Raw genomic sequence first — 24,352 nt, forward strand, 5'->3', positions numbered from 1 at the left:
GGAGTGAATGAGCGACCCTTTTTTATTTTCTTTTTTGACCAGTATGATGTCTTTATTACACGGTTAGGCATCGCAAAATCTCAACTTTTAAATATAAAGGAGACAGTTAACGAAATAAAGACCCCAAAGTAAAACACCTATGTAAGCCTCCTGCAAAATTTCCCACTGTAAAAGTCCTTTGGAAGCTTCCAACTCTGAACAGAGTAAACACTATGAAGATTGACATGTGCATACGTACATCGAGTATAAGGTTCGTTCGCAGAGGAAAGCTTCGTTGATTCACATTTCTCAATCTTGATGCGACTTATGCATTTCATGACATTGAATCCTAAAAAGTAAAAACAGAAAGATGGGAGTGATATCTTAACTTATTACCTAGCAATGCACATGTACAAGATTTCTAGACCAGTGTCCTGCCTCACTAAAGATTAACTAGAGCTCCACTTATTCCACTTCAAGTATGCTTCTTTGGTGTTTCAGTGCCGGTTAAACAACCAGACATTGGTTGGCTAGGTTCACTAGAGATGTACTGCTGCCATTGTGCACTTGTAGCATTCGTCCCAGAAGCTTCTCATCAAGGATCAACTGGCTCTGGTTCAACTTCATCTGCAAGGGCTGGTTCAACTTCATCTAGAAAGGCTGGTTCAAGATCATCTGCAAGGGCATAAACCACTGCTGTTCTAGAAGGTGCATAGATAAGAAAGGATCTAGGTCGGTCATCATACCATCCTTCCTGTAAAATCACCAAGAGTCAAAACCTTAAAATCAGGTCCGCAAGAATGTATAAGAATACGAATAGTAAAATACAAACAAGACACTTCGGTGTCCATGCCTCAGCATGGTGCACACTCAAAAACAAGTTTAGAGAAGTCCCATACAGAAGTGAAGTACTCAGCAGAGTGGTTAAGTCTATTGAAACCACCAAACAAGGCATCATCTGAATCCAAGACAATCTGGAAAAAGGAAAGCATAACCCATTATGAAACAAATTCTCTAACACTGGAAAATAAAAAGAGAAAATAATATCAGTATCAGTCATATTCGAGTCTCCGTAGTACTCTTGTATGATAGTATCCACTACACGCGGATGATGTACCTTATATTTCCCAGGGGTTGCGCAGCCAACTCTGTAATCTGAATAGCTGTTGTTCCAATGAAAATTGAAGACAAAGACGAGGTTTCCCCTTTCGAAGATTATAACTTTGTCACCTTCATTTTTCCGTGAAATATATTGGTGCTCAGTAGTCATGAACTGCAGCAAAAAGGTAAGTACAGTTAACGAACCTAGGTTAAAAGTCTGTAAATATGAAAGTTAGCTTGCACAACCATGTGTATCGAAACTGGCTTGGGAAAAAACAAATTAAAATATCTGTGCTTTCACAAGTGTATTACTGCTATTATGGTTATTGACGATGGTCATAGTAAACTTATGCGTGTTATTTTTAATGATGAGGAATAGCCATAAAAGCAAAGTTAGATGACCATCCAAATAAGATTCATTAGGATAATTCATTAAATAGGAAATAACAGACATAGAGATACCAACACTTACACCAAACTTTTCTTCTAAATGCTGCATGGCTTGATCAAATTCTTGCATCCCTCGATATCTTAAATAGTCTGCATCTCCCTGATTAAGCAAATACACGGTAAGTTTTGTAACTTTTGAACAACATGCCTAATAAGTATATGGAGTTTTTGTTTGATGTCAAAGTAGTGTAGATATAAAACAAAACAAAACATATATTTTGATAGATTTGCCCACAAAACTGAGATTCTATCAGGCAATAATCTTTATTGGATTTTTCAGTTCAATATATAAACATCTTGTCCTACCTGGAGCTCGACACATAGTTTCATTTTATCACTCCATGTCTTTAACTGTTAACAACTTCATTTGATTTTCATAGCATGCAATGTCTGAGATGTACACATCACAAACAATTCATATGCTAGTTTCTCCATTACTCCATGCATTTCAACGGTCCAACTATATTATCTTACTTTAGTAACTGTCACTAAATCTGTTTAGTAATTTTTAAGAACAAAGAAACATGCTTTATATTTGTATGCAGGAGGGATCCATATTGTTTCTGTAACGGTTTGTAAGAAAACGTAAACAATCAACAATAGCAAAGAAGATGCGGAAAGAGAACTTTTCCATTACCACTGCTTATGCTCATGAAGCCAATAAAAGAAAAACATAAAATAAAGTCTAATCCAACAAGAAGACTAGTTCGGAAGACAGAACTAATGAAAAATACGAATTATTCCACACTCCACTTCATCTAACTGCCATCACCAAATAAAATACTTGGAACTAAGTATTTGAACGAAAATTGTCCTGTAAAAAAGTACATTTATCCTAAAAGAAAGAATAAAAATGAAGAAAGAAAAAGTTGCATGGTTTATAATTCATCAGTAATAAGATAAACACATTTTGCCACAGAGCTTATCTAACTGAAAACTTAAAATAAATAAACACTGAACAGTGGGAACATAAATTAGTTATTGCAAAGGTCCTGAATGAACCAAGAACTTACCAAGTCAAATCTACGCCTGCATTTATCATAACTGTAGTTGTTCCCTGGAATTACAGAGCCATTAGGAAGTTGTTGTTCACCCCTTGGAAAATCAATCCACTCTGAACAGAGCAACAATGAGTGAGCAAAACTTAATTTGAAAACTTCAAATCCAACTAGTCATGTCATAATTGAATTTCTACCCAAATAATGTCTTGGTAATCAAATATGCTTACCAGGATGACCAAACTCATTCCCCATAAAATTTAAATATCCTTCACCACCAAGTCCCATGGTAATAAGCCTAATCATTTTGTGTAATGCTATACCACGATCTATACGAGGTGTAGCTGGCCTGTCTAAAGACATGAAGTCATACATATCCTGAAGCAGGCAACAGAATATTAGTAAAATATAAATGTTCAATTGCAAACTGCAGCCATACACTTTATGCAACGGAAACAAGTGTCCTTAAATGATTCGACAGAAGCAAAGTAGGAACCAAAAGAATTCAAGAAACAGCCAGAGAATTGGGCGATGCTATATTAGGGATTCTTTCTAAACTGATACTTAACATCAGAAGCTGATTACAAAATGCGTATGAGAAGAAGTTTCCATAAGATTTATTGTAATCAAGCAAGACTTTATTTATATGCTGTAAATAAGCACTTGAATTCAGCATGCAGTGTCAAATAGGCGAGAAACACAATATATTGAAGAGACAAACACCTTGTCCATCAACCAAAATGCAATTGTCTTGTCACCAACCAAGGCCTGGTCATGACTCTCAGCATAAGCTACACATTTTTCCAGCCACCTTCTGTTTGTTAGTGTGTGCACAATATCACCCATTTTCCAGTCCTCATCTTGCTTCCTACACAAAAAGAACATCACTTAAATCAAACATGGATTTCTTTTCACACTACTAGCAAACAGTAAGAATGAATGACAGTGGCCTATAGAGATGGAATGATGAGGTGGAGTTTAAAAGGGTTAAGGATTTGAATAACAATTGCACCCGGAGGGACACAATTTTTATTTACACTTGCAATGTTAAGACACAAAAGATATTGCATCTATTCCACTACAAAGAATTAGCTACAAATTAGCTTGTGCATAAGTTAATTTTAGCTTATGGGGAAACTAATTTCAAATTTTCTCCTAGAAGTTCTTACAGAGAAGCTCATCCAAATAAGTTCATTATACAGTATGCTGTATTTGTGCTCCAAAATAAAAGTAAAGGTTACTTGAGAATCTCAATCCACTTGTCTGCAATGGCCATTTGCAGGCGATAATCAAAACCAACCCCACCATCTTGTGTAGGAAGGCAGAATGTTGGCATTCCACTCACCTACAAATGGAAAGCAAATTGAATAGTCAACTGCCAGTTTCATTGAGTCATATAGAGGGTTCAAGTTCAATCACCATGCTGTTTTTCTTTTTCTTTACAACAGTTACACAACCATCTATACTTGACCAAGGAAAGTCAAACCAAAATCAAGAGATGACAATTACTCAACTCCTAAACAGTTTGAATAAAATGTTAAAGTTGTACATTGATTTAAAATTTTCAAGAGGATAACATACATCTTCACCAATGGTAACTGCCTCAGGGAAGAGTCCATGAATGAGATCATTAGCCAGCATCAGGTAAACCACAGCATCAACATCAGTTGCCAAACCAAAGTACTCACTGTAATTTCCAGTGAATGCTACCTACAGCAAGATTCAATAATACAAAACAAAAAGTAAAATGATTATTAAGAAAGAATCCCTAAGTGCAATAGAATCCTTTGCTTCAAAGTCTAACCACTGTTAGAATATATTTCATTAGTTGTTAAAATGGTAAAAATCAATTTTGTTGAAATTGCTATCACTACAAGGAGAATTCTCAATTCCAAGTTCAATGTTTTTAGTGGGAGTAGATGACAGGGGAAGATCTTCATCATTATCTAACTGTATAATCAAATCATTTCAGTTAAGCAGGTCATATTCATGATCATGATACATCAGTTCCCATGGATCCATCAAATTGTACAAGTTGCATCGCTTTTGCATGGTTTGCAGTTTTAGGGGGGCTGTACTACTTCACACATATAACATGCAAAAAGAATTTTTCTCTCTGATAAGTACAGTTTTATGCTTCATTAGCTCTTTTATTTAGTCTGTTGTGGTTAAATACACATGCCTTTTACTCTTGCCCTAGTTTTATAAGTTTGTCCTTGTATTTTCAGAATACTTGACAGATTCAAATATCTAGAGTAAGAATAAACAAACAAGCTCATGAAAGCAATAAATCTGTCCAATCCTACACAACATTCTGATAAAATTCTTAATGATATTTATAATTTCTCCCTTTTCTAATTCAATTGGCACTCCAACAATACTTGAACACTTTACTAAGAACTAATGTAGAAAAAGTAATCTTAAAATACCAAGAGACTTAGGAGGCCAAACACAAAATCCAATTAGAGTGTACCTGCAATCCATGATGAGTGTACATCATTGATGTAACACCATCAAATCGAAATCCGTCAAACTTGTATTCATCCAGCCACCATCTCGCATTTGAAAGTAGATACCTTAATACCTAAAATAAGAGTTAAAGTCAGTCACTCACTATTGTCCAAAAGGTATAGAAGAGTCATGATTGGAAATATTATCAGAACTAAGCCTGTGAATTCTCTGGGGCCGGCACTTACTTCCCAGCTTCCATAATTGAAAAGGCGAGAATCCCACATCCAATGATAACCTCGTGACCCAGGATGGAAGTAATGACCATCAGTTCCATCAAACATGTTTAGCCCATCCAATGTATTATTTGATGAATGACTACATTCACAATGTATTAACAATCAGATCTAAGGTTGTAGGAATAAAACCTTAAAAAATAAAAATAATATCATTCATGTAATGATATTTGAGGATAAGGTTGAAAAGAAAGAAATAGAGATATTGACAAAGAAAGGAAAAGAATAGTAACTTATAAAGAATAATCATTACCTGTGTACAATATCCATCAGAACAAGCAGTCCTAGTTCATGGGCTTTGTCTATCATAGACTTAAGATCCTCTGGGGTTCCAAATCGACTACTAGGTGCAAAGAAATTTGTAACATGGTACCTGCACCATGCACAACACTATTACTATAATCAAATTATCAAAACTAAGAGAAAAACAATATCTAATTGAGAAGCGAGATGTATAGCGCACAAAACTGTCTGATGGCGGTTATTTTATGAATCTCATAGGGACAATCAGCAATTTGGGAGCAAGGGAAAAGTGACAACAGAAGAGCTGCACAAAACTGGCATAATAAGAAAGAAAACTGAAGAGTTACCCAAAGCTGGCGTAATAAGAATGTTCTTGGATAGCCATAATCTGGACAGCATTATAGCCAAGCTTTTTAATGCGAGGTAGTACATCATCTCTAAAATTGGCATATGTATTGATTTTTGGCTCCTGCACATGGTTCACACAACATTGTTGATGGTAGAAAAAGAACTGAAATTCTAAATATAGATTTTTCTTGGAACTTTGCAAGTTTATCTCTAATACTAAAAAACTATTCTATTATTTAAATTCAAATGACACCGACGGTACAAATGAGACCAATGTCTTCATTCATTACAAATAAATCTTCAGTAAAGAATTAAGTTTTCTTTTACCAGATTTGCAGTGTTGATGCACATAACAACTAATACATTGCGCAGCTGTTAGTAGTGTTACTTCTGTTAATGGTAAGATATATTTCAGCTATTACTACTGTTACTTCTGCTAATGCTAAGATATTTCACACTGACGACCAAAATTAAAAAAACTAGGACACAGATAACCATTTGCAGTTTGAAATTTCTAGATAGGTTATATTTTGTTTATAGTATAATAATAAAATTAAAAAGGGATCCTGCGAATGTCTTTAAGTGAGCCTAGTTATGAACCTTGGAAAGAAATATAAGAAATTGATAAAAAACAAACAAATAAACTGAACAGTTTTATTCACAAAGGGTCCTTCCTTTGTTACAAATCTTCTAAATCTCGGGATGAATTCTTCCACCCCTATCTTCTCTAGTGGTTGCTAACTAATATTCCCTTTATCTTAACTCCTTGCAGCACCACCCGGTTGAAATTCAACAATGTCTACAAGGATGAAGTTCTGAAATTCAATCCTAATTTTTCCTATTGCCCTTTTCAGTTGGCAGAGGTGAAAAACACCATAAATGTAGGTCTGTTTTGAGATGAGATCCTGGATGGCAAGTGCTTCAATCTACTAGAGGACCAAATATAGATGTCGTCCTATTTTTAAATGGTGATTTATTTGTCTATTTGGACTTGCCCCCTTACTTCGGAAGCTGACCGCAGTTGGTAGATTTGTAACATTTCACCACCTGTTAGACAGGGTCAGGCTTGCAGATCTGTTCAAGTAAATACTGTAGGCAAATTATAGGGGAATCAATAAATAAATCAAGGACTTAGCTATTCCCGTTGTCAGTTGCTAAGTAACTTCAGTATCTGGTTTCCTAACCTTCTAATTTTGGGTGGTATCTACTTGGTAGTGCAATTCAATTTGGTTTCTTTTGCATAATCACAGTCCAATACTCAGTCATTAATAGGGTGCCCAGAGAGAAGCATTGTTTGGAAGCAATGACTCAACAGTGCTCTAATGGTAATCACTTGTCTTTGTGTTAGTAATATGCAAGGAGGAAGAGGGAAGAACCTGCATAATCTTCCCTTCTTCCTTGACTGTTATTTCCATTTAAATTTTCCCATAACTAATTAGGATTTACGACTAGTGTCTATGAGAAGAAAAGGCTGCTATCATAACATGTTGCGGGAGGGAGTCCAGTCATTTGACATTTGGTCAATCATGATTAAAAAATGACAAAACTTTATGATGTAATAAATTGTTGACTTTAAAATAAGGCAATACATATAGGAAAAGGAAATAGATCACTTATTGATTTACATACACAAGAAAAATGATCTCACCGGACTACTCATTCCAACATGTGACTCGTATATTCTAAGTGATTTTGGTTTCTTTGGCTGTGGATGTTTGAACACATATTTTTCCTGTAAATGTAAAAAAACAAAACCACTTAACACAGAAGTGCATGGTAAAAAATTCAAACATAACTGGAGTTATTGCTATCAACAAATATTTTTTATTTGATACACTAACTGGACTACCTTCAATATGATCCTGCATTCTGCCAAAACAGTGTTAAGTATTGTGCTTTTCTCTATCTTTATATTTACAAATAATTAAAAAGAGAAATTGCATACATCTTTTCTCCTAATGTAAGAAAACATTGCAATGACTTAAAAATACTACAAAACTGTCATTATCATTGTGAGTAGATCAAGAGAGAGGCTAAAAATACAATTCTAACTCAACAAATGCAAGGTAAAAGAGATATTTAGATTTGTCATCTCTTTGTCTAAGTTTAAACTTAGATGTAAGAAACCTAGAAACTTACCTCTTCTGGGGGATCATAGTATATTCCACTATATGGAATTTCACCAGGAGCCTGTACAGAAAATTTGATCCATGCAGGAATGGAGTCTTTGATTCCAGAGGGAGTATCCATGCGGATCTACAAATATATGTTTGAGATATTTAGTTCATACTTCACAGAGAATTTTTAACATGTATGATTATCCAAGTAAAAAGTTCTCTAGAAAAAAATATAAGCAAGTTTGAAAATTATAGAGGACAATTCTCAGATATCCTATGTCACTTGCTAGTGAGTTGTGATAAAACTGAGAGCATTCTGCTTTATACTTAAAAGGACAATTGCTCTTTTAAATAGAATACAAAGACTTATACAATCTATCAATATAAGTCAGGATCAACGGTCCAGTTGTACTGTCAGCCAATCCATCCTCCTCATTATGGAATGTAATCTAATCTCCTAATCACGTGATTAAAGGTGTACATGGAAATATTATCTGCAACATAAATCAAGGGATTCTGACACTTTCCCTCAAGTTGGTAAGTGAATGTCATCCATTCCCAACTTGCCAACAATAGAATGAAATGCATGGTAGCTAGAACCGTAAGGATCGCACGATGCGAATTGTGATTCGTTTTGAAAATTTTCTTTCTAGATACATATTGGTAGGTGAATTGTTTCATAGCTTGAATAGTGACATGAATCCAATCTGAATTCACGATTCAGTTTCCATCATTACTCACGATTCATGGCAAACTCGTACACTTCTCGAAGCATCACACATGGAAATGGAAAATCATAACAAACAAAAAAATAAAACAAGGAGTCACATATTTGATGGGTATTATCTCTACTGGTTTGGATCATAATTTACCAGTTTTAGCCAATAAATCCAACACATATTTTTGTTGTGAGATGAAAGTACCATGATGAGAATGTACCACTTCAATGCCCAAGAAATATTTCAATCTTCCTAACTCCTTAACTTCAAATTCTGTTATCAAACAGTTTTTTAAGGCTTCCATTCTTGCCCGATCATCTCCAGTTACGACTATATCTTCTACATAAACAATTAATGTAGTAACTCCCCCTGAAGCTAAATGCTTATCATCTTGGCTTTGCTTGTACCCCATGGTCTTCATTATGGTAGTAAACTTGCCAAACCATGCTTTAGGAGTTTGTTTCAATCCATAAGGTGTCTTCCTTAGTTTACACATCTTTCCATCATTGGCTTTAAACCCAAGTGGTACCTCCATATAAATTTCTTTCTCAAGATTTTCATGCAGATAAGCATTTGTGACATCAAATTGTTGCAAACTCCATTATGGTAGTAAACTTGCCAAACCATGCTTTAGGAGTTTCTGAATTTGTTCTCTAGTTATCTTTGGGCTTGACACAAAAGGAGAATGAATAGGAGAAGAGAAAGGACATGACTAGACTCAGTAGATGGTTATGTATAGACCCAATAGACAAAGTATTAATGAGACTTAATTTTGGGAGAATGTGGTTTTCTGTTAAGAATGAATTATCCTTATATTCAATGCATGAGCTTTCCCCGTGAAGATAAAGATGAATATATTGTGTATATTCATCAAAGGTTACACCACAAGACATAAGGAATCCTTTTGGTAGAGGGTGGTAACATTTGTATCCCTTTTGGGTAGGTGAATAACCAATAAATATGCACTCAGTAACTCGAGGATCAAGTTTCTCCCTAAGATTAGAATGAACACGGGCAAAGGATACATAGCCAAAGACTGGAGGTACAGTACAATATAATTTTTTGTCCTTAAGTCCAAAATTTTTTGGAAAATAGTTAAATGAGACTGTTATTGTTTAGTGTTATGGAGGGTAGACGATTAACCAAATAGGTAGCAGTAAGGACAACTTCTTCCCAATACTGTTGTGGTACAATTTTATGGAAAAGAGAGGCTCAAGTTACATTTATGAGATGTCCAATTTCTCATTTTGTTACCCCATTTTGTTGTGGGGTGTTCACACAAGAAAAATCATGAATTATCCCTCGTTCATTGAAGGAGGACAATGTTTGGCTAAATTATTTTTTGGCAATATCTGAACAAACTCTTTTAATGGTTGTCTCAAACTGATTTTTAATCTTTTGGATGAAGTTTTTGAAAACTTGGCTCACTTCACTTTTTTGTTTCAAGAGAAATACCCTTGACACTCGAGTGCAATCTTCAATAAAGATGACAAACCAATAAGCCCTAGATAGGTTAGGAATACTAAAGGGCTCCCACATATCACTATGTATTAATGCAAAGGAAACAATAATTCTTTTATTAATAGAGGGAAAGTCAACATGTTTGTGCTTTGCAAATTCACAAGTATCACAAAGAAACATTTTAATGTCAACTTTATGAAATAAATTAGGAAACATAATTTCTATGGTATTGAAAGATCGATGACCTAAACGAAGTTGGTATAACCAAAATAAATTTCTTTATTGGAGAGAGTTGTTTCTGATGTCAAAGACAAAGGAATTTGACACTTAGTGCTATGCATCCTGTTGGCATCCTCTAGAAGGTAAAGTTCATTGTCTTCCTTAGCAAGTCCAATCACCTTCTCCATTCCCTAATTCTGAAATTGGCAAGTTGTAGGATTAAAATACACCAAATAGTGTAAATCCATTATAAGCTTGGGAACAGAAATCATATTGGCAGATAATGTGGGGACATTCAAAACATCCTTCAGAATTAGATTCTGGTTTATCATAATATCTCCTTTTCCAGCCACTGCAATAAAAGTTCCATCTGCAAGTTCAATTTTTTAGTTGCTTGGATAGGGTCTATAAGATATAAACCCAGTATAAACCAGTAGATGATTGAGTCATGTGGTTTGTGGCTCCACAATAAACTACCCAAACACCTTCTTTTGAGGAATTTAAGGCATTGAGTGCATAGGAGTAAGGAATATTACATGCGAATGCTAAGGAACAATCACCTGAGTTTGCAGATTTTGTTAATGTGTCTAGCAACCCCCTTAATTTTAGAATCTCCTCCATTAAGAACTCTGGTGGGTCGAGTTTTCTAAACATTTTTTACGTTTGAAGTATGGCAATGCAGGCCTAGAAGGAATACAGTGGAAGAAAGAAAGGGTTGTGGTGATGCAGCATTGCAGCCCACACAGATGAATTCAGCAGAGGAAAGAAAGGGGTGTGGTTTTGCAGCAATGCAAGTTATGCATGAGATTACATAGGCTCCCAAGGATTTAGAGCTTTGATGCCATGTCAGAAAATTTGTTTCTGATATTATTCATAGAAGAGAAATTTCTCTTAAATAGAATACAAAGACTTAATGACAGAAAATCCTAATTTATTATGGATATAACCTAACCCTATAATTTAGGATCAATGATCCTATACAATAAGTATACCTGTACAATAAATATAAAATATACTATCAACTCATTAATCCTCCTAATTATGTAATTAAAAGTGTACATGGAAATATCCTAAACCCTATAATTTAGGATCAATGATCCTATACAATAAATATACCTGTACAATAAATATCAAATATACTATCAACCTATTAATCCTCCTACTTATGTCATTAAAAGTGTACAAGGAAATATTATTTGTGGCATAAATCAAGGGATTCTGACAACAACCAATTTTATCTTCTTTTAGAGTGAAATTCTTCATAAAAAGGAAGGCATTAATTGAAAAAATGTTTAAGCAACGAGTATGAGGAACCAAAACATACATTTAGAAAAAAATTAGCTATGATATAGAATTCACTACCTGTTTGAATAAAGAAATAAAAATAAAGACTATCAATGATTGTGATAACATATGAAGACTATCCAAATCTATCAAATAATATTTTATTTAGGAAAAAAATTACCTTGACCCGAGAACCATGAGGAATTGGTGGTGAACCATCCACATTGTTTGGCAAGAAAATCTCCCAAACACCAAACTCATTCTGTTAAGTAAAAATTACAACATTTAAAGGCTGTCAATAGCAAATACAGTTGTCAATTAAGTTCAAGCAAAGATATACACTATCAAGAACAAGGAGCATGTAAGATTTGTAACAATCACATTCAGATCCAAAATGCATTTGTACAGGAATGGGTATCCATTAAAACAATAAATAACATCATTCTAACAAAATCATTTTTTGTTTGGTGGTGGTTGGAGGAGGGGGATCCAGTGTTACCAAACTAGTTGGTTTCCATGAGAACCATGAGTTAGTTTCTGCATACCAGTTCATGATTCATTCAAATTTAATTCCCATTTGTCATTTAATTCACAGAAAATGACAAACTGGAGTTGAAGCAGAGGTAGGTAATGCAGGGTTGTGGAGATATCATCCGATGGGTCATGAGTGGAGATTCGAACTCAGCAATGAACTCCATATTTATCAATCTAATAGAATACTATTAAGAGTCTCCTTTCTTTCTTTCCCTCATCCTTTAGATATGTAGATATAAATAAGAAAAGGATGTAATTAGTCAACTACAGTTAGTTAGGATTGCAGCCCATAAAATAAGGTAGAACCGGTGTATTTTGGACATACAGAAATTAAAATCAAGGGTATCTCCTATTTCTATACGGTTTTAAAACTATCTTTAATGTAAGATTTATGGAGTATTGGCCTAGCTGAGATATCAGATTTCATAGTGATGCCTAGCATGGATTTCATAAAAAAAACATATGTAAGATATGGTTTTATCCCCAGTACATGAAAAAAGTGGATAGTATAACCAAACCATAACCTGTTTTGGTTTGATAAATCAGTTTTAAGCCAGTTTTTTTTTAAAATTAAAACTGGCATTATCAAAACCAGTAATGGAAAACTGAATATGGTTTGGTTATAATATCCATTCACCATATATAGTTAATTTTGTAAACCACTTTTACTTAACTGATTATTTTATAATAACTTAATTATAGTTATAGTCAAACATTTTATAAGTAGTTATTATGACCACCCCTACTTTAATCATGGGACTCATCCATACCTTGCAATTGAATCCTAACATACTGATTATCCAAGCATCATCAATATATTGCCAGTTACAACAGCTTGTTTTCTGAATAAGGCTTTTTGAAGACCATTTAGTGACAACTCAATTTATTATTGTTAAGATTTAACTTGTCAAAAAGCTCAATATATTGAAAAGAGGCATATGAATGGTTTTATATCTCTAACATGCCTTCCTCATGAAAGTCCTTGACTTCATGGAATACGAACAAGAATGAGATTACAAATCAATTAGCAAACCCAACTCTCTAAAACAGTTAGGCAGAAGCATATGAATTGTTTTATATCTTTGACAATTAAGCATTGCACAAGCATGAAGCAGAATAAAATAATTGTCATTGCATAACTATAATATTGAACATAACTAAAGCAATAATTACATCCATCAAAAGTTACCAATACGCATACAGCAAATAATTCTTAATCTTATTGTCATAAGAAACTAATAGATTTTTATTTTTCTGTTTGAATTATAACTTTTAATAAATCCATTCTACCCATCATTATTTCAAGGGTGATCCATAAAGCCATCTATAATGAGGAAGGCAAAGGGGTGGGCATAAAGTGCTCCACTTTTGCACTGCTCTAATCCATTAAAAATCCATTTATTTAAATCTAGTTTTTAATTTGATCCACATTTTATTATATTTTCAGATCAGATTTCCATTTTGTTTATACAGATTTTAAAAATTGGAAAATCCAGATTTCGAATCCAAATCCAGATTTCCGGTGAAACCACTTTTTTATACTTTCTCTCATTTGTGGTTCCCTTTCTCTCTCCTGCACCTCTCTCCACCACTTATTCACTTTTTGGAATTTTATTTGCTCTCTCTCTCACGCACATACACACATGAAGCAATCAAGTTTTATATATTTTTTTTATAATTTTATTTGCTCCAATATTTTATACATAATAAATGGATATAATATTTTCAATGTTTAATTAAAGTATTATAGGTAGATGTATTTTAATGTTAAGAATTTATATATTATGTCATCTTTAATTTTTTTTGGTTTTATTAAATCATAATTTTATTATATTTTCTTAATATTTATATAATATTCAACTTTTTTACATATTATTATATTAATATTATGTTAATTTTTTTTTAAAAAACATAGATTTTGATTTAAAATACAATTCACTTTTTTTTTATAAAAATATGGATATGGATTTAAAATCCAATCCAAATATTTGGATTTGGATTTCCAAATTGTTTTTTATAAAAAATATGGATTTGGATTATGAATCTGATCCAAATATTTGGTTTTGGATTGGATTACCCAAAATCCAATCCATGACCACCCTTACCGCATACCTAGTTTTTCTTCAAGGATATTTCCATTTTCTTCCCTTTTTAAGTAAATACTCAATTTGGTCCTCCAAGCATTGAAGTAGACATCAAAATGGTCCCACTATCATGGTGCTTTGTGAATCACAGATCTTGAACAAATTCATATAAACCTAAGGCTACCTCTGCCAGTTCACCATGGTCCCCATAGAACAGGAAAGAAACAGATTTCTTTTGATAATACACGTCTAATTTAATTAGGTGGAGACGCAGAAAATGAAAAGGAAATGAACAAGGGAGAGAGAAGGTTAGATTCTAGGTCAAACAGAGGAAAGAATAGGAAGTTGAAACCACAAGATGTTCAACTTCTTATTTACATATAGGGGCTTATTAATGAAAAAAAAAAGTATACTGAAGTTCACATGTATGAACTTTGAAGACCAATAAAAGATAACATACCCGAGTCATTACATCTGCATTTGGATTCCAATTGTTGAAGTCTCCAATTAATGCTGCTGACTGAAAAGCAATCAATAACATCCATAATGTTTTAGAGAGGAAATTAAAAAACAGATATATATATTGATTAATTGTCTTCGACTTTAAAGACACTACACACACAACATCCAAACGATGTCAGATGGCAATGACGGACAAAACCACCATGCCATACCTTTATGGCACCACCATAACTACCATTTGATAACATTGATCCAAACAATATTTTCTCCAAACTTAATGAGAAAAATATAGAATGATATAATATGTGTTGAATGTAACGGGCTTAACCCATAATTTATATTATTTTGTTATTATGTTACTGATTCTGTTATTATTTTGATCTATAAATAAACACCCCTATGTGTGTATTTTACATGAGGGATATCAATCCTATATTTATTTTCTCCAAACTTAAGAAAAATATAGAATGATATAGTATGGAAAGAGATAGAGGCCGCTGCTTAAATCATATATTAATGGTAGATTATAAATTAAGTCTTTCCCATTTAACCAAATAACTGCATTTTCACCTTCAAGTAGCTATATTATTATCATTATATAAACAATCAGTTACCACAATAGATTCTGTAATCCAAGTAAATGTTCGAATTTAACCACTTTATGAACGAGTAAGTCTCAGAGCATAGTTCATTCAAACAATGTAGAGAAGTCCATCAAGTCCTAAATTAACTCTGTCATATATATGAACATGTTTTTTTAAATTCTTACAGATATTCAAGTAGGCTAACAGTCAATGCAATATGTACTGATTGAGTGCACTTAAAACCTGCTATACTTAACAAATGTATAATTAAGAGATATATTAAAATTTAACTTTTAAGTAACTATGCCTAAGAGGCAGATGTGCTCCAAAATAGTAATTGTACACATCAGATCAAACACTTTAGATGCCTCTAGGGGCACTTTATATCTTTCTTTTATTTGTTCAACTTTCACGCTAATACAGATAGGAATACCACAGTAATTAGATAATGACATGAATAATTATATATACAATGATTGACTGCAAAAATAATTTGAACCAAAAAACTAGAAACACTAATAGTTTACTAGAAACATACCTTAGCTCCAGGTGCCCACTCTCTATAAGTAATGCCTGTAGCACTGCAGACAAAAGCTTCTAGTCATTAAGGACCATATCGATAAACTAAAACTGGAAATTAGGGTGTAGAAATACAGGCATAATTTCCCCTTTTATGCACAGTTATTGTTGCACCATTAACATGCCTGTACTGCGACAGACATTACTTAGTGTGGGTGCAATTCAGTGTATTTCCATGATTTGTTGGCTGCAGCAGGAGGTCTGTATGATAAGGACATCGTGTCTTGGTCTATTGTAATAGCATTGATTTAATATTGTAACAGGTCTTGGTTTGCCTTGCATCACTTATTTAAATACATACGTATCATTTTTGCTGAGCAAAAAAAAACACCATTACTTGCTTTAAAAATTTTAACACTAAAGGTTTAATTCACTGAGTCGTTTACTTTCTCTCTCCTCTCATGGCCGCAAACACAATCTCTGTTTTGAAGATCTGAAGTATGATTTTTCACCAAGCTATCCTTGCTCGCCATTTCAATCTGGCCTAGCCTCTTACAATTTTCAATTACTAATATTTATTATTAGTTGGATTTCCTATTAAGTTTTACAACTCTAGCTGCCACTTGCCAGATTACTTCAATCCAAGGTTCTTTGATTTGTAGCATTCATCAATTATACAAAACTTAGTCCTCTTAAGGTATTCAATCTAGTGTATATTGTTTATTGATCAGCAATATGTTAGATTGATGTATCTGTTTATCATCTTAATAATGACATCAATAATTTATGAAACAATGTTATATGTGTGTGCACATGTGAGATATTAAGCTCTAAAAACAACCATAGCACAGTACCTGCGTAGGAAGCCAAATTGTTCATAGCCCCGAGAAAATGCATCCAGGCCACCTTCATGCTTGTTAATTTCATCATGTAATCTTTTGTATTGTCCAAAACTGTGAATTAAGAAACAGAATTTTAAAAAATCAGGTTGTAAATTTAGTTACAGTACAAGTAGGCATAGGTAAAGTAGAGAAGGTAGAGTTTGAAAAGGCAGAGGTAATGTACGGAACAATATGATAAATTGTTGATAAACAACCTATATAAGAAGAAAATTGAACATTGGTGCGTAGTATTGTAGTTTGTTGGTTTCAGTTTTGAACAACTAAGGTCAACTGACAATTGTACAGGTGACAGCTGACAACCTGTTAGGATTTGATGGGCAGTCATAGTACAAAGAACTTTGTAACAGTTCAATGCAACAGTCTACTCGTAGACTCCCCCTTTTGTACTGTTCTTCTCTTCTATTTGTTTGCTAGAATCCCAATATGATAATCAGATCTTGATTCCAGTACAATACAATCTCCAATATCTAAAATTCCAACAAATCCCTAAGATCCACCACTGTTTGATTCCCGTGAATGTCTTTTTCTTGGCCACTGCCCCAACCAAAAATGCTACTAACTATCCAACTAGTGATGGTAAAATTTATTTCTAATAGTAATGATGTCATTTTCAATAAATTTAGATTCCTTATAATATTCAAACCCACTTCTTTCTCATGTCAATCGATACTATTTTTCTTCTCACAATCTTCCCCTACCCACCTCCATCCTCATCATCTTCTCTTCCTAATTCTACTTAAATTCCTCCTATTCTTTCTTCTCCCTCTTGTCCCAAACCCAATCTCTCCAACCCCCCAACCATCAGCTGGTCACTAGGTTCAAATCTAATCATCCCAACCCACCTTACACTATCCCTACGCTTATTCAGAACCACCAAACGCTGTCAAACAAGCCTTAAGTTGAATACAATACTCTAAGAGCGAATGTAAGTTGATCTTTGGTTCTTTTACCTCCTCACTGGACCATTATCAGGTGCAAGTTGGTAATACACAATAAAGTATAGAGAGGATTGCTTATATTGTGTGATTTGTACTTACAAGGGTACCTTTATTTATAATGAAGAAGAGATCCAATAATAAAGAATAAAATTAATACCTAATAATGGGAAATATTTGGTATTGATCTTGGAGCAGTAGCTTAAGCCATGTAAATCTCACAAGCAGCTACTACCCATGGCATGATGCTCAGCTTCAGCTCTAGATCTAGAAATTGTTTTCAGCATCTTGTTCCTCTAATGATAACACAATATCCATAAGTGGACTTCCCAATCTGATGGCGATCCTGCCCAATTTTGGAATTGCCTTCATCCTTATATGTAAAATAATCCACGACTTGGTGCATTTTTTAGGTAACAAAGGATATGCAACAGCTTTCCAATAACTATTACATGGATCTTTTAGGAATTAGCTAACCATACTAACTGCAAATTTGCAATGTCTAGCCTAGTGATAATGAGATAATTGAGTTTGGCCTAGTAACAAGTGATGCAACTTCATTGGCTACACGAATCTGGAGGAGCTAGTTATGCTCAGCTCAAAGATAATAATATCTAAGGTTGGATTGGTAATTTGGGGCCACATTGATTATCCAAGATTGCACCCTAGTTTTGGTTTGAGACTTTGCTTCAACATGTCCCCAATTCTTATAGTAGTAGCAAAGAAGATGTCCAAAACCACCACATCCTCCACAATGGGATGATTGTGAGACAAGGGAAACGAATCTCAAGTAGATATGGGAGAGGATCTAAAAGTGTGTGGAGACAAATAACTACTATTGGACTATGTCATAGGTAGAAGAAATGGGTCCCAATAAAATCTGATTTCAAAATGCAACAAGGTCACATGGTAGTCCAGCAAGAGCAACAGCTATGAAGAATTGTCCACATAGGTTGTGGAATGTCTCATCATCATCAGTGAAAGAGCATAAGAGTGGTTCTTGTTGCATGACACATTAGCAGTGGGTCACATCAGAGAAGCTGGCAGACTTGACAGAGCTGAGGGTAAAGAAAAAAGAAAAGGAAGGGGAGAAAACCTAGAGATATGATAACATATAGAGAGGATTGTTTGTAATTGTGTGATCTGTACACAAAATCAATACCTTGTAATAGAAAATATTTCCCTATTTATTGTAATCAAATTATATTTCTAACATAATCAAATCATATCTCTAACAAAGAAAATCAATGATGTTCTCCATTAATTACAACCAGACTCCAAAGATCTATTTGTTGGTCAGACTTAATGGAAAAACCCAAATCCCACATTGACAAGCAATTCAGCTAAAAAAATGCATACGTGGGCAACCTTTGCCTAATGACTTAGCTTTTGGAGTTTATTTAAGCTCAAAGTCAAATTCTAATATTGTTGAGATATTTTAGGAAGTTTCAGATTTTATTCTTATTAGTTTTAATTCTGTATTTATAGGTTTTAATTCTATATATTTTGCTGTATCCTGTTTTTCTTTCTAGCATAACAGTGCCACAATATAATGGATTCTGTTTATTAGAGTAGGCGCTGTTTATTTCCAAAAATACCCAACTCATCTATGTATATATATCCAATGTATGTAATGAGAAAGAATTTGTTCTCTTTCAAACTTAGAAATATGGTCTTGCTATGTATCTTAAATTTGTTATTGGGTCACCTACAATATTATTCATGCACCAAGCTTAATAGCTTTGGACATGACATTGAATATTGCATCCTTGCACTAAGCATTCAATCCAATCCCTTCTTCATTAGCAGCACATCCAGTCACTGCACTGCACCTATGGTTTTCTGTGACAATTAAGTATGGTCTTCCTTGCCCATAACCCTAATCATATGGAGCTTGATATCTTTTTGGTCCAGAGGGAAAGTTATCTTCCCTGTCACATTCCTGCTCAAGACCAGATGGCTGACCTTTTCTAACCAAAGCATTATCTCCTACCAAATTTCATCTTCTCATGGACATACTAGGAGTTCAGGATTGCACAGTTCCATCCCTGCTAAGTTTGCAGGGGTTTGTGTCAGCGTATACATAGTACTTCAGTTAGTTTTCTAGTTAAATTCATTTCCATTTTGAACAACCACTGTCAACTGAACTCTTTAGAGCAACAGGTGGTGTCAGCTGACAATCTGTAAGGATTTGATGGATAGTATAGTCGTGATGTAGTGTTTTTTTGAGAAAAAAACATAATATTTCCCCTTGCGGTCTCTCCCTGTGTTTACTGTTATTTTCTATTTGTTTTATGGAATATGAACTGTGATTGTTGTTTATATTTAGAAAGTCAAATGCTTGCTTCTCCTATATTGGGGTTAACTTACCGGAAATCAAGATGGTCACGATAGGCTAGCAAAGATGGATCAATCTCATATATTTTCTGCCCAGCTCCAGGTCGGGGTATGATCTTAGGTTTAGCTTCAACACTTGGTATCTTTACTTCCTTGCCAACAGATACCGATGTCTTCTTGGCTGGAATATCAACATCTACTGGTGATGATGCAACAGAACCTAGCCCATCTTCAATCTGTCTGTAACTGCTATCTGCTTCACCTATGTTGTATTTATCCTCATCTTCCATGGTTAGATCCTCTAGGTTCTGAAAAGATTAAAAGATATATTCAGCAACGAGTATTCAAAGAAATTTTCAATCTCCAAGAAATCCAATCTTGAGATTAATAATAACAAATAAACAGAAGTTGCAAACAAAATAACAAATCATATGAATTTATAAGTTGTAATCACGCTACCTGTATTAATCTCACCATCATATTTAATTTTTTACTACATTACTATGCTAATATTGCTCCCAAAATGATGGTGAAGGTATGTGCAAACTGTGATGTATTATTATCATGATTATTTTTTTTAGTATTAAGTGTAGTACAAATTATTTAGTTAGTATAATATTATTTTAAATAGCACCCCACTTCCTGCTATAGCATTTTCAGAGTTAGCCAATATACTCTGCTATTTGAGATTGATAAACTTTGGTATTAAGTCACTTGTGCTTGTAGCACCCAATCATTCACATGTACAGTCTACTCCGCAGCCCCTCTTACTTGAGGGATATTTAAAAGAGCCTTGATTGCAAGGCTTGGTAGAATGAAGGTTGAAGATCCATATGAAAAGGTGGTTGAGTTAAAATAAATAGGCAATCTAGAGTACTACTACATATAAGAAAACTCATCAAATAGGTCTGGAGTCACATCGAATAAGATTGAATCTATACCACAATATAAGTGCTGTTTGCATGATTCAGGACAAAAGCAGGATTAAATATGTTCATTAGAAGATTTAACCACATAGATAGAATTTCCTAATGCACTTTGGTTAGAGTTAATAAGACTCCTAAAATAGACTTCACATATCAGAAATCTTCTAAGAGCAGTTTGAGCTACAGCCTAAAGATCATAAGCATGCATATAAATCTGAGATGAGACACGTATTTGTCTAATCTGAGAAAAATAAGACTCCTAAAATAGACTTCACATATCAGAAATCTTCTAAGAGCAGTTTGAGCTACAGCCTAAAAATCATAAGCAGGCATATAAATCTGTAACAATCCGAAAACAACATTTGTACAATTATATTTTCCTTTCTTTTCCATTCACAACAGTAGAGTTTTTATATCTGTTTTCCCTTCATCCTCCAGAATATTTCTTGCTCATAATTACAATCAGCTATGAACACCATGCTAAAAACTTACCTAGAAAGCATTGGTTTTGCAACAAAAAATGCACAAAGTTTCATACATCCAGATGCATTTGACAAGAAAACCACAATCCCAATACAAAGAAAGGCACGTAACAACAAAACACAAAATTAATTATATAATCAAATTTGATGTCAAGTAAGAGAAAAGTACATGTGCATCCACTGATGTTATAACAGGAGTTTCAAGTTGATCCGTCAAAGATGCAGAGTTATCATGATCTTGAGGAATAAGCACCTTATCAGATCCAGCGATTGCAGAAGACGGGAAATCAGAATCATGAGAAGATTTTACAGCAAGGATTTTACCTGAAAGCAACCATAAATTATATCACTGAAGTGTGTTAAAGCCTATATTTATAGGTGCCATGCACAAATTAGATTGAACTTTGTGTTCATCCAAAGTAAAATAGATATATAACATTACTTCCCTTTCCTATTTTTATTGATATCACTCAGATGAATCAATAATTTAACCAATCAAATATCAATATATTGCCATTTTCACAAATCAAAATTAAGTAAATTTCATACTATGAGGGTTTGTCAAATCATAGCCATTCAGACTACAGATCATTTCCCTTTCCCCATCAAACCTTATACAGTATGATTCAATCATTCAATTCATATTCTGAACAAACAAGAAAAGAGAAAAGTAACGGGAAAATTTGCAAACATATATGAAGGTCAAAAAATTTCACCCACATTGCAATCCAATGAAACAGATTTTGTCTAGACTGAATCTAAAAGAATGACTTTATTACAATAGCTAATATTTACATTCTTTCTGTAGTTAATAAAATGCTGATGCATAATTTTAAATGTTTGGTTTATCAGTTATGCCAACTCACAGTGACTTCTCATATTATAAAATTCAAATAACGCATATCGATATAATTATTACAATGACACTGTTGGAATTTCACATGCAAGCACACGATGTACAAATTATGATTCTAATTTACAATTTACAGACACAACGAAAGTTCACATTCTTTCTTTTATTTGCATATGACCAAAGAATCATGAAAACGCATATAAACCTCCTCATAATTCATCCAATAGAGTAATAGTCACAAAAGTTAAAAAAAATAAAAAATTCTATTATCTCAGTTACTAACAGATGCATCCACAGTCACAAAACAGAGCCACGCACGCTAACATCATTAATTTCAAAATGCCCGAAAGTCCAACCTACGAAGTAAACAGTATCACCAGAATCTCACGTTTCAGCTTCACCAGGTTACCACTCGCTTCTAACACGAAATCAAAACCAAACAAACAAGTTTCCGCCATTGCATGTGCTTTAACATTTAAGAAAGCAAATAATAATAATGATCAATATATTATTATTATTATTATTATTATAATCATTATTATTAGTCATAACAATAACAGCTGCAACGAAGAAGAAGATAACAACAGCAAAAACAAATAAAAAGAAGCAGTAAAATCCAGAATTAGCAAGTACTACTCACATAATTCCAGAAGAGAGGAATGTAACGGAATCGTAAAAGCATAAGGCTAAAATGAGGAAGGTTCATTACGAGAGAAGTTGTTCTTTCTGAGAAAAACTGGAAGAGACGCTGCCCTGCGATCGCCACGGAGTGTGGAGTTGTGCAGCGAAAGAACAGCCGGAAATCGAATTCCCGAGATGGTGTAAACCATCTTTGCCTGCGGTTAGGGTTTAGTCTTTGAGATTCAGGGGAGAAGATGAGAATGTTCTCTCAGAAGCAGAAAAACAGATCCAAAAGTTCGAGTGTGCTGTGTTCGAGGTGCCGAGAGAAGCGTGACATTGATGTGAAGGAATGATATTATATATAGTATTAACAATATATATATAATTCTCAAATTTATTTAAATAATGATAAAGAAAAATGAATTGTACGGTGAAGGATGGCGCTATCTGCGTGGAGGTGACAACGAGACTGCGAGTGATGCTGCTACCTGTGTTTGTTTACAGTCCAAACAGCATGCTGATCAAACTTATGGGCCCCACCACCCTTTAATTCTGATCGTCCATAGTCTTCGCCAAACGAATAGCATGTTCCTCCCTGGATATGAAATGTCTGGCTATGGACGCGCGTTCAGATTTTTTTTTTCTTTTTTGCTTTTCTATCTTCTCTTCCCTTTCTTTCGTGACCAAAAGGAAAAAGTTTCATGAATGAAATGTTAAAGGATCCTTTTGCGTTGTGACCAGTATATACCTTGCCTTGCGTCCCCTTTCTCAAATCATAAAATTAAATACTTTTCACTTGTCCAAATCAAGAAAATGTTACAAATGTCCTGTAGTAAAAATATATTATTATTAATAATACTTCTCTTGATACTAAAATATTAGGAAATAAAATATGATTAATAGGGAAATCACTGTAAATTCCTTTAATTATTATTTTAATGGGTTCTCTTGGATGAGACCCGTTTAAAATATAATTGAAAGTTAGATTCTAAAGATCATCTATTATATCAGTTGTGAAAATATGTATGATAATACGACAGTGACCACTGAATCAACTAATAGATATACAACAACAAAGGATATGAGACAGAAACTTGAATTATTTGGAATTGGAAAATATCTCGTGACCACCGTTCTTCTTCAAAAATATAATAATGCTTTTCTTGTTCCCTAGTCCCTTACTGTCTGAGATTAAAAAATGCAAACCCTGATTCTGGTGTGATATTTGACACTTTATCTTATTACTTGTTTTATTCGAAGCTTAGATAAATAAAAGATGCTAAAAAAATTGTACAAAAAAATACCATGAGAAATAACCGTTTAATTATAACAGTTGTATGAGAAGAAAGAGTGTTAAATCAGAATTTTAGTCATTATTAGAAATAAATAATAATAATTACAATTATTTAATGGTTCAGATTATGTATTTAATTTAAAAGTTAGCATGCTC

At 33.7% G+C, this 24,352-nt stretch overlaps 1 protein-coding gene across 7 annotated transcripts; it reads right to left on the reverse strand.

The window, feature by feature from the left end:
* Window positions 1-23,722, reverse strand: LOC137814547 (1,4-alpha-glucan-branching enzyme 1, chloroplastic/amyloplastic). Of its 7 annotated transcripts, none has more exons than XM_068617344.1 (23): window positions 23,391-23,722; window positions 22,991-23,117; window positions 21,598-21,752; window positions 20,054-20,328; window positions 16,701-16,799; window positions 15,866-15,908; window positions 14,742-14,801; window positions 11,845-11,925; window positions 8,003-8,119; window positions 7,512-7,595; window positions 5,863-5,984; window positions 5,526-5,645; window positions 5,225-5,354; window positions 5,002-5,112; window positions 4,110-4,238; window positions 3,770-3,873; window positions 3,252-3,396; window positions 2,759-2,906; window positions 2,544-2,644; window positions 1,553-1,630; window positions 1,097-1,252; window positions 879-953; window positions 1-733 (listed from the first exon to the last, which is right to left on the reverse strand). In XM_068617344.1, the coding sequence occupies exons 2-23, from the start codon at window positions 23,109-23,111 to the stop codon at window positions 575-577; spliced, it is 2,613 nt and encodes an 870-aa protein (XP_068473445.1). In that variant the 5' UTR covers window positions 23,112-23,117; window positions 23,391-23,722; the 3' UTR covers window positions 1-574. The 7 variants fall into 7 exon arrangements, with proteins under 7 accessions (XP_068473445.1, XP_068473444.1, XP_068473447.1 ...); XM_068617343.1 differs by having other exon boundaries at window positions 23,332-23,658; XM_068617346.1 differs by having other exon boundaries at window positions 21,682-21,752; window positions 23,391-23,617.
* Between the last annotated feature and the right edge of the window lie 630 nt (window positions 23,723-24,352).

Source organism: Phaseolus vulgaris, chromosome 1 (assembly GCF_000499845.2).
Source record: "Phaseolus vulgaris cultivar G19833 chromosome 1, P. vulgaris v2.0, whole genome shotgun sequence".
Lineage (NCBI taxonomy): Eukaryota > Viridiplantae > Streptophyta > Magnoliopsida > Fabales > Fabaceae > Phaseolus > Phaseolus vulgaris.

What these genes read in the sequence shown, in the direction of transcription:
- LOC137814547 (XM_068617344.1), bottom strand. Translation starts at nt 23,111, where the DNA reads ATGGTTTACACCATCTCGGGAATTCGATTTCCGGCTGTTCTTTCGCTG. An exon ending in AGTGGGCACCTGGAGCTAAG is followed by an intron (nt 14,802 to 15,865) that starts GTATGTTTCTAG and finishes ATTGCTTTTCAG; the next exon opens with TCAGCAGCATTAATTGGAGA. An exon ending in TCTTATTACGCCAGCTTTGG is followed by an intron (nt 5,646 to 5,862) that starts GTAACTCTTCAG and finishes TGCATGGTGCAG; the next exon opens with GTACCATGTTACAAATTTCT.